The 16,142-nt window shown below is 39.6% G+C and overlaps 3 protein-coding genes across 8 annotated transcripts in view; 1 reads left to right on the top strand and 2 right to left on the bottom strand.

The window, feature by feature from the left end:
- Nucleotides 1-1,836: 1,836 nt before the first annotated feature.
- LOC116035533 (cleavage and polyadenylation specificity factor subunit 3) lies at nt 1,837-8,776 on the bottom strand. The gene is made up of 18 exons (XM_031278647.1): nt 8,603-8,776; nt 8,429-8,492; nt 7,987-8,084; nt 7,668-7,796; nt 7,409-7,586; nt 7,221-7,310; nt 6,985-7,135; nt 6,611-6,786; nt 6,371-6,529; nt 6,068-6,214; nt 5,805-5,957; nt 5,496-5,604; nt 5,061-5,159; nt 4,820-4,914; nt 4,630-4,717; nt 4,369-4,435; nt 2,777-2,873; nt 1,837-2,685 (listed from the first exon to the last, which is right to left on the bottom strand). Exons 1-18 carry the CDS (start codon nt 8,671-8,673, stop codon nt 2,584-2,586), a joined length of 2,073 nt encoding a protein of 690 aa, XP_031134507.1. The 5' UTR covers nt 8,674-8,776; the 3' UTR covers nt 1,837-2,583.
- Nucleotides 8,777-8,898: 122 nt separating this feature from the next.
- Nucleotides 8,899-12,805, top strand: itgb1bp1 (integrin beta 1 binding protein 1). 4 transcript variants are annotated; one of them, XM_031278653.2, is made up of 7 exons: nt 8,899-9,123; nt 10,282-10,397; nt 10,498-10,576; nt 10,656-10,786; nt 10,886-10,978; nt 11,384-11,533; nt 11,629-12,805. In XM_031278653.2, the coding sequence occupies exons 2-7, from the start codon at nt 10,326-10,328 to the stop codon at nt 11,692-11,694; spliced, it is 591 nt and encodes a 196-aa protein (XP_031134513.1). In that variant the 5' UTR covers nt 8,899-9,123; nt 10,282-10,325; the 3' UTR covers nt 11,695-12,805. The 4 variants fall into 4 exon arrangements, with proteins under 4 accessions (XP_031134513.1, XP_031134508.1, XP_031134509.1 ...); XM_031278648.2 differs by having other exon boundaries at nt 11,623-12,805; XM_031278649.2 differs by having other exon boundaries at nt 8,899-9,179; nt 11,623-12,805.
- A 311-nt stretch (nt 12,806-13,116) lies between these two features.
- asap2a (ArfGAP with SH3 domain, ankyrin repeat and PH domain 2a) overlaps nt 13,117-16,142 on the bottom strand; it is a 60,225-nt gene continuing 57,199 nt past the window's right edge. For all 3 annotated transcript variants that reach the window (XM_035994527.1, XM_031278646.2, XM_035994528.1), the window contains one exon: nt 13,117-14,962. In XM_035994527.1, coding sequence (XP_035850420.1) covers nt 14,888-14,962 — 75 coding nt within the window. In that variant the 3' untranslated portion in view covers nt 13,117-14,887. The remainder of the gene's footprint in view (nt 14,963-16,142) is intronic.

Below are 16,142 nucleotides of genomic sequence, written 5' to 3'. Positions count from 1 at the left end.
ACTATAATATCACTTTTTTCGACATACTATTCTATGACTTTTTTTCAACATGCTATACTACGACTTTTTTCGACATACTGTACTGACTTTTCGACATACTATACCAGTGGTGTAGTCCAGGGTATACGCTGGTATACGGCGTATACCTACTTATTTTTCAGTCAGCATTGCGTATACCCACTTCTAAATCCCCCCTGATGCGCACCATTCAGTAATATCTGTGCTTTTGCCCATTTTTTCCTCAAGGATAGTGAAGCCATGACCCACCCTCCTCTGCCTCTAATTGGCTGGTACTCGCTGCTTTCACTGATTAGATTGGTTAACTTTAGGCATGAGGACTGGTGAGCCAATCAGAGGCAGAGTAGGGCGGGTCATGCCGAGGAAAATATCGCTAATACCTCAGGTGCCAGTGAAAAAAAACAAAAAAAAACCTCAGGTGCCGGTGCCACTTGACTACGATAACGGCAGCAGACCAAACAACAGATGAAGAAATAACACAAGCGGCGGTGTGCCACCCCAGTTGATGGAAGACATAATTCTGAGGTAAGTTTTAAGGTGGTTTCCAAATGAATCATTATTTTAAACTACTGGCAAATTGCCAGTGGCAATATGACTGCACATTTAGAGGAGAAGAGATAACACCATGTTTGCCTCATGATAAATACATTTTACATTCATCCAGGCTGCTTGTGACCAGTAGTAACTACAAACTGCTCCTAATCAAGTCATGATCATTTTATAATAGTGAGCAAGTAGAAATGACAGATTTTTGGGTAAACTAAATCATAGTCTTACATGTCGCTGTTTCTAAAACAGGGCTTTTTTCTGGACTACTTTAAAAAAAAAAAAGAAAGAAAAAAGAAAAAAAAGGTGAACACTGAGAGTATACCCACTTCTCCAGGGACCACTACACCACTGTACTATACTATGACTTTTTTAGACATACTATAGTTCGACTTCTTTCAACATACTTTAATGACTTTATCACTTTAACCAACATCCTATACTATGACTTTTTTTAATCACTTTTTTCAACATACCATACTATGACTTTTTAATGGCTTTTTTCAACATACTATACCATGACTTTATCACTTTTTTTCCAACATACTGTACTATGACTTTTTTATGCTTTTTATGACTTTTTTGTCATTCTATACTATACATTTTTTCCATATACTATACTATGACTTTTTATGTTTTTTTTTCCCCGACATACTATACTATAATTTTCTTCAACATACTATACTATGACTTTTTTATCACTTTTTTCCACAAACTATACTATGACTATTTTATCCCTTTTTCGACATACTATGACTTTTTTTCTCACTTTTTTCGACATACTTTACTATGACTTTTTCTCACTTTATTTGACATACTATACTATGATTTATTATCATGTTGTCGACATACTATAATTTGACTTTTTTCAACATACCATACTATGACTTCTTTATGGCTTTTTTCAACATACTATACCATGAGTTTTTTTAATCACTTTTTTTCAATATACTATACTATAACTTTTTTTACATTCTATACCATGTTCTTTCTTTAAAAAAAACATATTCCACTTTTGTTTAATACATTTTAGTATTATTCAAAATATCAATGAAATTCATACTAATTAAAACCATTCCCACTTTTCCAACTATTCTCACTAATTCACCTTCTTCTTACACCATTATGCCAGCAATCCAGTTTAGCTTTAGCAATTTAGCTTTTCAGCATTCACAAGCATTTTCTGCATGGAATGCATTTTCTAGTTTAAAAAACATTCCTGACACAAACTGATGAAATAACCAAAGTAAACCAATGATACAAAACACAAAGTTTCTTAAAAGTTTGTTTTAAACATTATATAATGAACACAAACATTTAGTGCATTTAGAAATTCACAGTTCACGTCACAGTTAAAAGTCAACAAGTCTGTCATATCAGTGCACATTAGTAACAAACTCTGGTCAAACAAAACCTACAATGCATCTACAAAAATACAGTAAACTTATTAAATATATTTGAAAGTGCTTGTACAATAAAAAAACAACACTAAAATCTACGAAAAAAAATCCTATCTACACAGTTTATTTCCCTTTTCTTACATGGTAGCTCACAGGTCATACAATCTCCTTAACCTTCAGTTAATTAGTAGAAGGCCAATCTGGTCTTTCCAAATTGTATTCACATGGTAGGACTGGGATTGGTTATTGAGGTGTTCCAATTACACCACACCAGACAGGGCAACTGCGTAATGATTTTGATCTATAGATAGATCAATCATGGATCAATCATTTGCATTGTGCTGTTTTTTTGTGATATGTAGTTGGAATAAAACAAGCTAAAAACCTATAAATCCTGGTAGTGTAGAAATATTGACTTCAGACATGTTACTCTGATTCATGGGAATACGCTACCCAGTTTTTAACCACACAAATACAAGCCGCTTGTTAACTTTTTAGCACAGAACTTGTAGTTTTTGTTTTATATATCCGTGATGACTTAGCTTAAGAAACCCTCAGAAGTCAGTTTACAGGTTAAGTCTAACTGGTTATGAACACATCTGCAGTCCCATCTCCGCTCTCAGATGACCGGGTTGAGGGCGTCATAGAGGCGCTGCACTGCCAGCTCCACCATCTCTCTCAGGGAGTCGTCCTCTGTGCATTCATCCTCGTAGCACACCGACTGATCGGGGGAGAGGAAGTCAGTGAGAGAGATATAAAACAACAATCCTACACCACATCATTGTCCTGTTCCTTGGTGCCAAACTTCTCACCCTCGTTTCCAAGCAGATGTGAACAGTCTTCCCATCGATTGTCAAAGAGATGTTTTTACTGTCACTGAAATCCACACATTCCTCACCAAACATGTCCCTAAAGACAGAGAGAGAAGCAATTTATATACTAATAATGAAAGTAAAGTACATTAAACCTTTCAGAGAGTCTTCAGATAAACCTAAAAACACACTGTACTTATCACCCAGCTAGCGGAGGTGCAGTGGAAAGTGCTTACCAAACCCTGAAAAAAACAACTAACAAAACTAATGGCTGAAATAAAACTGTCTTGGTTTGAAGTTTTACCTCTTGCATTAATGTACATGAGAGGCCGCCCACATAAGACGACTGGACTCTCCCCATATGAGATACTCACTGGGCGTCCTATGCGGATGAGTAACACCCCTCTTCCTCAAAACAGGTTACCTTTGACAGAGATGGATGATGACATGTTAAGATACTGTTGTGCACTTAACTATGCTCCGAAGATTATCTTCCCTAAGGTGAAAGCAGTCCTTCCTGACTCTACCTGAGCACAACTCCACAGCATCCAGCCTGGACACTGGGTTGTAATCAAGGAATTCCCGGAGAAAACATTGGCATCAGCCTCGTTGGACAGGACCATACCAGGTGCTGTTAACAACTCCTACTGCTGTCCGGGAAGCTGAGAGAAATATATGGATCCATGCATCTCAGTGCAAAGTTTTTCCCAGTGATGCATCCTTCAGCAATAACTTACCTAACATAACCTGTGGAAATGGAAATGGGATACTCTGCAGGAAAACTTTTCACCATCAGGTTGGAATTGTTGAATTCAAATCCTTGATGTGCTATGATCATTCATGTATTTTATTATGTTTTGTTTATTTTTCTTTTAGTACAATTTCATATTTGTGTACCTACTTTTCACTTATGACCATTTTTGTCTTATTTTGTGTGTATAGGTAGATAGTTTAAGGAAAATCAACACTACTGTATTTTTTAAATACCATTTGAGCCAAGTAAGGATAGCAACAGATGAAAAGGTGGTGTAGTTAATTTTGTTTTGGTTTTATGTTGTTCCTGTTATTTTATTGTTGGCCAATCAATAATTATACGTTTTTTTATTTATTTATAAAATAATGTTAAGTGATTTTCTAAACTATTGTGTCAAAAGGGGGGGATGTGAGAAATAAATATTTTAGATGAAAGATTATTACATTAGTCTGAGGGATTTTAGTTAAGACAGAAGAACAAAGGGTTTGTTTTCTCACCAGGACGGCGTCTGTTCTTTACACAACAAAGGATTTCTACAATTCTAGAAATAACTCAATTGTAATATGCATGGCTCAAAGGGTCTCCTGTCTGACACAGGGACTATTTGTCTCTTCTGTGAGTTCCTACTTTGTATATAAGGGAGATGCTTGGGAGAAGAGGGGAAGAACATGTTCGTCTTCTCCCCGTGCAGCACGTGATAAAGATTTGATTCATTGCACTGGTGACTCTGTGATTTTTAAGAGAACAAGGGGTTTCTTCCACGGTAAACTTCTACCACACCTTTCAAACACAGTGATTCCAATGTTATAAACAAGTTAGAGGATTGTGTGTCACTCACTGCAACATGACTCCTAGTCGGGTTTGGAAGATGTCCATGTCCATAACGGCACTCTGGGTCTCCATGGCTGTTAATCATGAATCACATTAAAAAAGAATTCATAAAAACAAAGTTCCTGACAATAAGACAAAATGTGTTAAGCTTTTTTTGTAGTTGGGCAAATAAAACATGAGGAATATATTGTATGCTTCCTACAGTCCACAAAGCATTTAAAACTAAAGATCCAGATAAACAACATACACAGCTGATTGCCAGACTGACCTTTCTGAGCCTTTGGGTTTGACTGGACTTCCAGCACTACAGTGGTGACAGCGTCGGCATACATGTCATTGAGAGGGTTGGCTAGCCACTGAAACAGGAGATATTGGGTAAATGAGAAGAGAGAATAGTCTTGCTATCCTGCATCAGACTAAGCAGGACCACACCTTGTTGAACTGGCCTGACCGCTCACCTCCAGCAGAACCATGCCGGCCTCATAGATCAGAATGATATTTTTAAAAATCTTCAAAGTGTTCTTCTCGGTTCCATCCAGCTCTTCCACGTCACCTGACACAGGAGAAAAAAAGACTGCCACAGTCATTATGGTCTAAACTCACAATCAGTGAAAGTGTAAACAGCTCTGTTCTGCAAGAATGGACCAAAAACAAGAATTTATTTTGAAGTTTGCACATGCGCAAAAATAGCGGTCTAACCGGTGAGGTTCCTCAGATGGCAGACGAGCAGTGAATAAGGTCCAGTGAAGGGGATGGCCTGGGTCTGTTTCACTGTGCTCATGGCCAGCTCTGTGTATGCTACAAACACATCACACACATTACGTCACTTCATGATGCCTTGTCAAATATTAAATGAGGCAGCAGTATGCACAACTAAGGGCAAAAACGAAAAGGCAGTATGTCCTTTTTAAGATCTGTACATTTCCTCATTATAAAAAAACTGGAACCAACATGTTGAAGATTACTCTTTTTTTGTCTTGATTCCCAGAGTCACTGACTGAAAACCGACTCAGATTCTCAAATTTATTGTAGCCAATGAACTGAATCTACTGGGGCTGTAACTACCAATGCACATGTGGTTCTATCCTGCAGCCTGCAGGTGCGATCGTTTTGGTGAACTAAACAGAGACTTACTAGAAAGGTCAGAGGGATTGAGGATGTGGTAGTTGAAGTTCTTTTTCACCAGTATGCCTGACACCCTCTGGCCCTGAACACTCTTCTTATCAGCCAGAGAGCCCATCACCTGAGAGGACGAGCAATGTTCAGTTACCTCATTCTAGTTTAACATGTATAACAACATCAGCAGTGTCAAGTAATACATGCAACAATCATGACTTTGCATTTCATTTTTAAGCCAGAAGGAGCCTTTGTGACCATAAAAATCAAATAAAAAGGTCTCAGAGAGAAGAAAGAAGGACAGAGACAGACAGGCAGTTTACTGACCTTGGCCAGTTTCTCTCCCCTGAAGTTGAGGGTGACAGCTTCTGTGTTGCGAGGGTTGTGGACTTCGATGTGAACCTGGTCATTATCCTCGTACTCCCTGATCAGCGCAGCCTTCAGACGGGCCATCTCATTCTGCTCCCCGTGGACCAGGATCTGACGATAACAAGCAGACAGAAGAGTCAAAGGTTTTTCTTTACAACTGATATAACTGAAGGGTACAGACAAAACAAATCAATCAATGTTCCCCCCCCCCCACCTCCTACCACATGTGGTGGTTTGAGGGCCCTGATGAACTCGCTGGTTTGCTGGTAGTCAGTGTGGGCAGAAAAAGAGATGTAGTCCACTGACATTTTCAGCTGCAGCTTCTGTCCTGACATGGTGGTGATCTCCTCCGGCTCAGACATAATGTGCTGCAGAGGGCACACAACACATCACAGTAAGTTGCTGTAAGCATACAAATCTCACTTGAGTTAAGTTGGCCAAAAAATGTTGGAAATGATGGCGCTTTTTCACCAAGAAGCTGTCTATTATTTATTCGAGAAAAACCGTCTACCATCCTGTCTGACCTTAGCCAGTGTGCCCTCTACACAGTATCCAGCGATGATGACCCCGTTCCTCTTATCAGTGCACCAGCTCTCAAAGAGCTCTCTGGAGAGCCCGCTCTGCATCATACCTGGAGACGCCATCACCACACTGGGACCGATGTCATCAAAATGATCCATGCTCTGAAAAAAAACACCACAGTTATAGATATTCAGCAGCAGCAGCCAAAAGATGTAACAGTCTGTATCTGTGGAACTCTCTACCTTGAGGTTGCTGATATGCTTGAAGACAAAAGGGTTGTTGATATTGATGGCCTTGCGGATCTTGTCGTTCATTGCGTTGACGTAGGTCTGGTACACAGCCATGCACTTCTTGGCCAGGGACGATGCATAGTAGATGGGGATGTCATGGAGCTCCGGGTGGTTCTGCCAGTACTCATCTACAGGAGAACATGAAACACAATTTTACAGACTCAGATGCAACAGACAAAACTAACTTAAAAAAAAATACAATACAATGCAGATATTGAGCATCTCATGATAAAGGGTCATAAATTATAGCGTAGAGGCTACCAATGTTGTACATTTGCCTATTTAGAGGCATAATCCAAACCAGGGAGTCACACTTGACTTCTCACCCAGGATGAGCAGCAGTTCCTGGGCCCTCCCCAAGGCGAACACAGGGATTAAACAGCGGCCTTCTCTGTTGACAATGTCATGGACTGTGTTACAGAACCGAGCCTCACGCTCCTCCCTCTTCTCATGGATGTGGGTGCCGTAGGTGGACTCCTGCAGAAAATATAACTTCACCACGTTGTGATCACCTAAAGATTAATTAAAAATAGTGTTTGATGTTAATTAATATGCGGCATACTATGATTAAGATGTCAGGTTTGACACTGGGGATCTCTGCTGCCATCAGATGCCTGTCTTCCTGTCGGGAGAAGTCTCCTGTGTACAGCAGCTTCGGAGGGGAAAAACAGACCGAGAATGGTCTTGTTAAGTCAACTTAGCTTCTGTGCATCAACAGGAATCTCTGAAACAAAAAACAGGAGTAGTTACCTTGACTCCAGCTATCTCGATCATGAACATGGCAGCTCCCAGCACATGCCCAGCGTGGTAGCACCAGAACTTGATTCCAGCCACCTCCTTGACCTCGTGGAAGTTGATGGTCTCAATCTTATCCATGCTCTCCTCCAGGTCAGTCTCCGTGTACAGCATGTCATCTGCAGAAATGTTGCTGCGATAAATCAACAACAAAATTATTGTAGGTATTATTAACTTGCAAGAATGCCATAATGACGACTGCTCCTGCTCCTACCTGACTTTGACGTAATCTGACAGTAGCCAGCGGTAGATGGCCTTCGTGGCATGGGTCATGAAGGTCCTGCCTTTAAAGCTGGTTTTCTGGAGAAACCAGGGCAGAGCTCCACAGTGATCCAAGTGGAAACTGGTGAGAGGATACATACATTAACATCAAATGACATATCCTTAGTTATGTTTTAGAATATAATCAAAATAGAATTCAAACAGAACATGCCTTAGTTAGGAAATTACCAATACATGTATGGTTGAGCATCTATACTACTATTAAAAAATATAGACAGTTCAACGCATAAAAGAGAGGAAGGAAAACTCACTGGCTGATGAGCAGCAGGTCTATCTCAGCTGGGTCAATCAAGTCTATGTAGGGGAGAGCATCCATTCCCTCCAAGCCAGGGTGGATACCACAGTCTAGCTGCAAAACACAAATATTACTGTATTTATTTCACCCCGGATAATGAACTTGGTAGCAGTACTGTTTTCCAGGGAGTCCTGGGTACACCAAATGAACACATGACTCAATAAAACAACAATAGAATGATTAAAACATATACAATAATAACAACAGGCTGCATATGAGAGCCTGCACAGACTAAGAACACAGAATTACAGGCTTAAGTTATTGCTGTTCTATAATATAAATGTGTTATTGGGTTATGGAATATTGTGAGACATTTTAATCTAGAGTGATATATACATGTCTGTCTGAAGTCACACAGCAGCATGCAGTCACAACTAAATACTTTAGTTAAGATGTACCATAATTTTCCTTCCTTTGAACTCCAGGATGATGCATGACCTCCCAACCTCCTGACCAGCACCCCTATAGTTACATAAACAAAATAGCGTTTAAGATTACATTTTGGTTACAGGCAGTCACTCAAAACCTTAATTCATAAAAAAATCATATAAAAATGGAACAAATTAACTTACAGTGGACGAATTAGGAGCTGGTCACTCTCCTCTGCGGGGACAATCACCTCTACTTTGCGTTTTGTCGCCATATGTGTCAAATTTTGCAGGTAAATATAAAAATAGAACAAATAAAGCCGGTCATACTGTAAACTGCACTGTTTGTTAAATGAGAGAGGGAGCGACGGCCCTCTTGTGACGTCACACTTCCGGTTGTGTGTCAAAATACAGCCGACGCGAAATCAAAAGCGTCGACACACAAAGTTCCGAGACAGCCGTGGGCCAGTTTTTGCCGTAACGGATTTACATTATTAAAATGGCTAAAATGTTACAAGTGGCACGGTAATCATACATATACAAAAACACTTTTCTGTAGGCTAAAGCTTTGTACACACTTAACAATATATATTATCCACAGGCCTCTCGGCTCAATACTCAACTTTAGAGTAGTTTTTGGAGTAGTTGTTCGTCGCGTCCCCTTTAAGTGGTGTTGGGTGTAGGCTGTGTGAAACTCGAAGGGAAGCTAAAGAGTCAAACTGAAGGTAACAGTTCTTTGAAGAAATTTAACTCCAACGGCACATTTAGACTGTTCAAACAGGTCTTATGTAGCTGGCTCTAGATTCCTCTAGGGCGTTTAACAAACCTCCATGTGAAAGCTTTTCAACTTCAGTGTGAAAATAAATGCGGTGGGGGACATTTAAGGTGGAGTAGGATGAGTTTTATCCAGACATTTTCTTTTCTTTTCGCACGTACAATATAATATAGCAAATGATGAGCAATATCATGTCTTCTACTGAGCATGTAGCGTTAGGTTAGTTAGCAAGATAAATTATGCGTTCCTCACAAAGGTAACCTGTTGATTTTGGTGTCTGGTGTATAATTTGAGTCTTGGGGGGGTTTTCTGCCCCCCCCCCCAACCTCACCCCGGTACGGATGCACCATATATAGACTATATAGAGTAAGCGATACACCCTCCGACTCCATCACAAAACCCTAGAGTAACATTTTGCTCTGATGGAGGAAGGATATATTGTTACAGTAGCAGGTGTAACAAATTTGTGGTTTCCAATTTAACTGGTGCCCCTTCATGAGAAGCTAACCACTAAGGTAGTATGTATTACAGTGTTTTATTAGCATATTATTGTTATGATGTGCCACCGTATTTAACAGCTAACGTTCTCTTAACACAGCCTTCCTGTTGAATGGAGAGGTACATAAATGGTCTTCTTACAATTAGCTATTGGATTCACATTTTTCTTTTGAGGGCCTTTCCAACTAAGTTGCTGATATTTTAAAGCATCTTTGTGTTCATTTTAATTAGGATTTCTGTGTGTGTGTGTGTGTGTGTGTGTGTGTGTGTGTGTGTGTGTGTGTGTGTGTGTGTGTGTGTGATTACTATTTTGTCTTGTTCTCAGGTTTCTCTTGCAGAGACCTAGATCATAATGAGGCTTTCTGAATTAATAAAGATGAACTAACTAACTTAAAGCTTAACACCCCTACAATATGAATAGCTGTGCAGCTGTGACAGTAAAAATTGAACCATGCAAAGGGTAGCTACAAGATTATTATGTAGCCATAGGTACACACTCTCATTTATCCATTATTCAGAATTTAGACTACATTCAATTATTCATCATCTCTATTGAGACTTGATAAGGCCACTTGTGGACTGTTTAACAATGCAGTCGTTGATGATTCAGGTTAGGTGAGGCTGGATGTCTGGATGCAGTCGTCATGGTGAAGGATGTTCCGGAAAGTCAAAAAGCGCCACAGCAGCAGCAGCTCGCAAAGCAGTGAGATCAGCACCAAAAGCAAAGTACAGCAACACACACACACACACACACACACACACAAATGTTAACAGAGCCACTTTCTCCATGTTGAGCCAATACCCTCTCATTACTGACTCCATGTAGTCTGTCGACTCCAGTTTGGGAGGACTCTCCAGATCCAGTACCGTCGCCAGCCTCGATACAGATTCCACCAAGAGCTCAGGTCAGTCAACTAGTCATGGAAGTTAAAAGTTTTCACTACTTTTTTCTTTTCTGATTGATTTTTTTGATGCCCTCCATAGGTAACAGCACGTCTGAAACATGTGCTGAGTTCCGTGTAAAGTATGTGGGAGCCATTGAGAAGTTACAGTTTGACATGAGCAAGACCCTCCAGGAGCCTCTGGACCTCATCAACTACATTGATGCCACTCAGGTAAGACGCTGGAGGGACACCCCTCAAGTAGGCTTACAGCCGTTAATATCACACCATTCATTTATGAAGTTGCTATAAATATTCTGCTCCTTTTCACAGCAAGATGGAAAGCTACCCTTCGTGCCGGGAGACGAAGAGATGATTCTGGGAGTGTCAAAGTACGGAGTCAAAGTGGCGTCGCTGGACCAGTGTGTGAGTAGAAAAGCAATAGAAAAGTTCATATACTGGGGCGCCCTGGTGGCTCACCTGGTTGGGTTGGGCTGCGTGTCGTCCCCTCCCTCTCCCACTTTCCTGTTGCTGTCCTATCCAAAATTAAAAAAGAAAAGAAAAAGTTTATACACTGTACTTCACATTGAATGCTTATGATTAGACTGTGCAGTATTGCTGGGTCATCAAACAGCATGGTTATGAATTTAGCATCAATTTATATTTTGGACCTGGTTCTGCACAGAGCTGCTGACTCAAATATTTGTTTACATTATTAACGGAGATTTACCTCTGAAGCCACATTGATTGATGATGGTTATCTTTCTTAACCAGGTAATACAAATGAAGAAATGTATGCTAAAGTGCTTTTAATTGTACCTTTTGGTCCAGGATGTGCTGCACCGGCACCCTCTGTACCTGATAGTGCGTATGCTGTGTTACGATGATGGCCTGGGTGCAGGGAAGAACCTCCTGGCTCTCAAAACCACCGATGCAAAGCAAGAGGAGTGCAGCATCTGGGTGTACCAGTGCAGCAGCTCGGTGAGTGTGACAAAAGTATAAGATTAAATGTTTTCTGGATTTGAGGTATTTCCCCTGTGTGTTATGTTATCTATCATCTCTCTGAACAGGAGCAGGCTCAGTCCATCTGCAAGGTGCTGTCGGCTTCCTTTGACTGCGCTCTGACATCAGACAAGTCCTGAGAGCAGGACGGGAGCTGAGATCTGTCTAGATGAGAAATGAAACAAACGACAAAACCAGCAACAGTAAATCAGAAGATTCCCAAAAAATTTAAATCATTTCCCTTTTGTCCAACTTTACTCTGTTTTCTTTAAGAGAGATACACCTGGAGGACACATCCTGTATGTTTTCCATGTTAGTTTGTAGGAAAATATCAAGCTCAGTTTGTGGTACGTACTATCACCCGACTATCATTCTCCAGTTGAGACAAGTCTGTGAATTTGTCTGAATCATTTCCTTTGAATTTGTTTCCTTTACCTCATGTGTTCCATTGACTGTTCACATAAAGTCAAGAGCAAAAAAGAAACATTTAGAAAAAAAGTAAATTGTTGCATTTTTTTTTAAAGCATTGGAATAAGTGAACAATGTAAATGATTCATAATTAATGTAAGTGATGGTAGAAAATGGTACATAATATCTCTACCCAGCTGTGTCAATATGGGAAACATTCTTCAGAGGAGAAAATACCCGGTACAAACATTTTACAACATGCATTTTGTTTCTCTTCATGTGGAAACCACTCAGATCTCTTTTTAACTTTAGATCTCCTTTTGTGTGTTTTGTTGTGTATGCTGAAACAAACAGTATTGGCATAGCAGTCACTTTTTTGACTCAAAGGTACATTATACAAAGCTAAAATCTAACTGTGTGTGTGAAGTCTTACTCTTTTTTTTTTTTTACTTGTGGGATATACTCATTTTTAATGACAGTTTTGACTTTTATTGTATCTTGTTTTAAAGTTTCTTGGTACCAAAAGCTTTGATGTGTTTTCATTTTTTTTAATTCTTTGTTTTTATGCAGTGGATAAAAATGCATTAAATACATTAGACTTACTGAAACCACATAAATCCTAACTGTTAGGCTGTTAGAAGCATATGAAAGATTTCGGAGGAAAAAGCGTGTTTACAGTCGTGGTACTTACTTGACTTCAGTGTACATAATAATAGCCCATTCCTCCTTATTCTGTCCTCCTTTTCAGCACTGACCTGTTAAGATTGGGTTGAAAATGTGCGACATTAAGGAAATTAAAGAATTTGATCTGGTAGAATAAAGGCTTTTGTTTTGTTTTTGAAGTGTAATTTATGCTTTTTCTTTTAGTGTTATCTTGACTTTTGATTGTGTCTTTGTATGTTTTTAAATGTGCTTGGACGCAACATGCTGAAATATTCCCCATCAGAGGGAGCTCTTGATACATCATCTGACTTAGTTTGATAAGAATCACACCAGTCAAATGGTGTCATGTTTTTTAAATGCAGGTCATTACCTTAAACCATTTTTTTGAGACTGAAATATCCCCAAACAGGATTTGGTGTCAGCAATAATAATTGAGTAAAAGTGGGAATTGTTTACACGAATGGATCTTCATTAAGAAACAGAGCAAAGCCTTGTTTGTTCATATTTTATTATTCCAGTTTCATTTTCCCATTTACTTGCACAATAGAGTTAAGAGTCGATGCAGTGATCCACAGACAGTTAATGAGAATGAATTGAGTTTATTTTCCTAGTTGTGTGTGTATTTGTGTGTTCAGCACACACACACACACAGGTCCAGCTGAGGTTGTATCTGTAACTGCTCGTTACCACAGCACACAGACATTTACTGCCCAGGGTTAACTTTTCTTTACATATAAATATCAACGAAATCAAATCTATTTACATGAATAGATTATTAAATCTTCCTGTTTTTAGTGAGTTCATTAAACATGAAGAGAGTATCAGCTACAATGCACTTCTCTTCTTGTCAACAAATCCATGGAAGGCTCTGGTTTCAGGTTAAATGCCTAAATATCAACATTATGAACAGAGAGAAAGTTGCTCTGCAACCAAAATGAAGTTAATTACTACATGTATTTATATTTCATAACACTATTGATAAACTCATCTTTCTACATTATGGGACCCCAAAGGTGTACAGATACAGGAGGCTTAAGCTGGAGGAAGTCTATTTCTTTCTCTGTATAGTGTCAAAGATGGAGACTAAATTCAGCTCATTTGTGAACACAAAAAATAATCAGCAAAGAGTCTTGAGTGCTCTCAAAGGCAAGGGGAAGCAACAAAAGTCAGAGAGCCAACTCCTGCTTTTCATCACATTCCCATGTTCTCTTTTTTATGTCCTCTTACTTCAATATTCTTTCATTCTCAGCTTATTCTGTGCAGACGAGACACACAAACACACAAACCCTTCCTGTTCCTCTAATAAGGCAGATGACAGGTGAAGACAGCCCGAGGTGTCAGACTCGGCATAAAAGGTAATTACTGGCTGCTGCAGCTCCGTGTCAGTGTCAGCATTCAACCTAAAGCAGTACAGGAGGAAGAACTGGAGTGTTGCTGTTGAATATTATCCTCTACGATGAAACAGTGCTCCATCACTCCACACACCTGGGAGAAAGTGGTTTCTCGCAGGTGTGATGAGTTAGAGGCTATTTTTAAATTATTTTCACCCCCTTTCAATGCCAGTCCGTCTTTAAAATGGGGACAGGGAAGCGATCCCTCAGGTGCAGCTTCTAGCATATTCCAGGTTAATTTAGCACCATGAGAAAACCTCCACACTGGAGGCTTACTACAGAGTTGAATGGTCACAAAGATAGGCATTTAAAACCGCTCATGCACAGAGGTGGAATGTAAGCATGTTGACTATTTTCACATTTAAAGACGTTAGTAAGTTAAAATACATTGCTGTAGTCTTCTCAGTACTATCTGTACAATGCAGCTGAACAGAAAATTGATGAAATGAATACTGTACATATTAACCTTCATTACGTTGCATGTCGTCTTATGTTGTAACAGGGATAAAGACAAGCAAAGTGCATTTATTGCGAGAGGTCATTCACTACAATCATTGTTTTTAAATCTTAAAGAGTCTTCGTCAGAAACATTAACAGCAAGCATTAAAACCACATACAGTCCCATGATGCCTCGCAAAGGAGTGACACCCAGACTTTCTGCTATGGTTGCCCTGACGACAGCCATACTAAGTTGCAGCCGAGGGGGGTTTATCCAGCAGTGACACTCTAAGAAGCTTGCAGATGATGAAGATGATGATGTCGACAACAAACACTGGGACGATGGTGGATGTTTTTGCCAGCTGGCTGGACAGACGGGTGAAGGAGGGGCGCTGCATCCTGCGACGCTTCTTGAGACCCAGAGAGGAATGTTTCAGTCAGCAATGAAGTGTACAAACGTCACCGGGAAGGCTCCCCTTCTCATCGGTTCGCCTTCAATGTGGCCCAGCTGTGACGAGGGAAGACAGAGGCGACGTCAGAGGATGATAAAAGGCAGCTATTTGTAGCCATGTTGGGTTTAAGTCAACAAAATAAGTTATCTAGAGCACATACACAAGACTAAAACACCACTAAATACTAGGGCTGGGTTTTCCAATGAATCGCCATTGAAAGATTCAATATCGATTGTTAAAATCCCAAGACAGATCTGCCTTTTCTCAGTGAATATGTACACTAAAAATTATGTGTAGAGTCGTTCCTTGTAATAAAGGGTACAGTTGTGTAAAATGTCTACGTAGTGGAAGTCAAGATATTACAACATACAGAAAAAGGTTCCGTTGAGTTAGTCCGAAATTAACGTATATGAAAGCTGTATGTGTGGGAAAAAATAAAATAAATATTTGAATCTAATTTGTAATCTATAGTTTAAAAACAAATCTGAGAACTGCTATATAAACTTAAAGTTGAAGTGCATTAGGAGATCAGTGCCAATATCTATCGTTACTAACCACCATCTAATGGAGCACACATAGTGGACTATGAGAGGCTAAAACACAATTAACATCTAAATAATATTTAAAATGACATTCCAACATTACCATTTATTACCTTGGTCGTAAAAGAAGACAGTACTTATTATGTCCATTTAAGTCATTTTAAACGTCTTCTATACCTGAAAATAAAAAGCTAGGACATGTTTCTGCTCCAACAAAACAAGGCTGAAAGTGAAACATGCCATTGAGGAAATAAATACAGAATAATAAGCAATTTCGAAAACTGAAAACGTGTTACAAACAACAAAACATCCTATCATTTATTTTTACTTCTCTTATGAAATAAATGTATACTCAGAAATGAAAAATGAAACTTGGTAGCTTGAGTCATATAATACAGTAATGTTTTCCAGCTAAGAGACCAACTAAGCACCACAGTGGCACTCACTACAGCTGACTTCATCTCCTCTTCGTGCTGCCATCGTTACTGTGCTTTCATTTCGATATTTCAGACACACAAAAAAAATAAATAAAAAAAGCTGAATACATGACAGAGGGAGCATGGCGGGACCTTGGGGGACTTAAGGGTCCATGCAGGGACAGAGAGAGAGAGAGAGAGAGAGAGAGAGAGAGAGAGAGAGAGAGAGAGCGAGAGAGAGAGAGAGAGAGAGAGAGAGAGAGAGAGAGAGAGAGAGA

Source organism: Sander lucioperca, chromosome 18, assembly GCF_008315115.2.
Source record: "Sander lucioperca isolate FBNREF2018 chromosome 18, SLUC_FBN_1.2, whole genome shotgun sequence".
Lineage (NCBI taxonomy): Eukaryota > Metazoa > Chordata > Actinopteri > Perciformes > Percidae > Sander > Sander lucioperca.
This window is presented reverse-complemented; position numbering and strand designations above follow the sequence as displayed.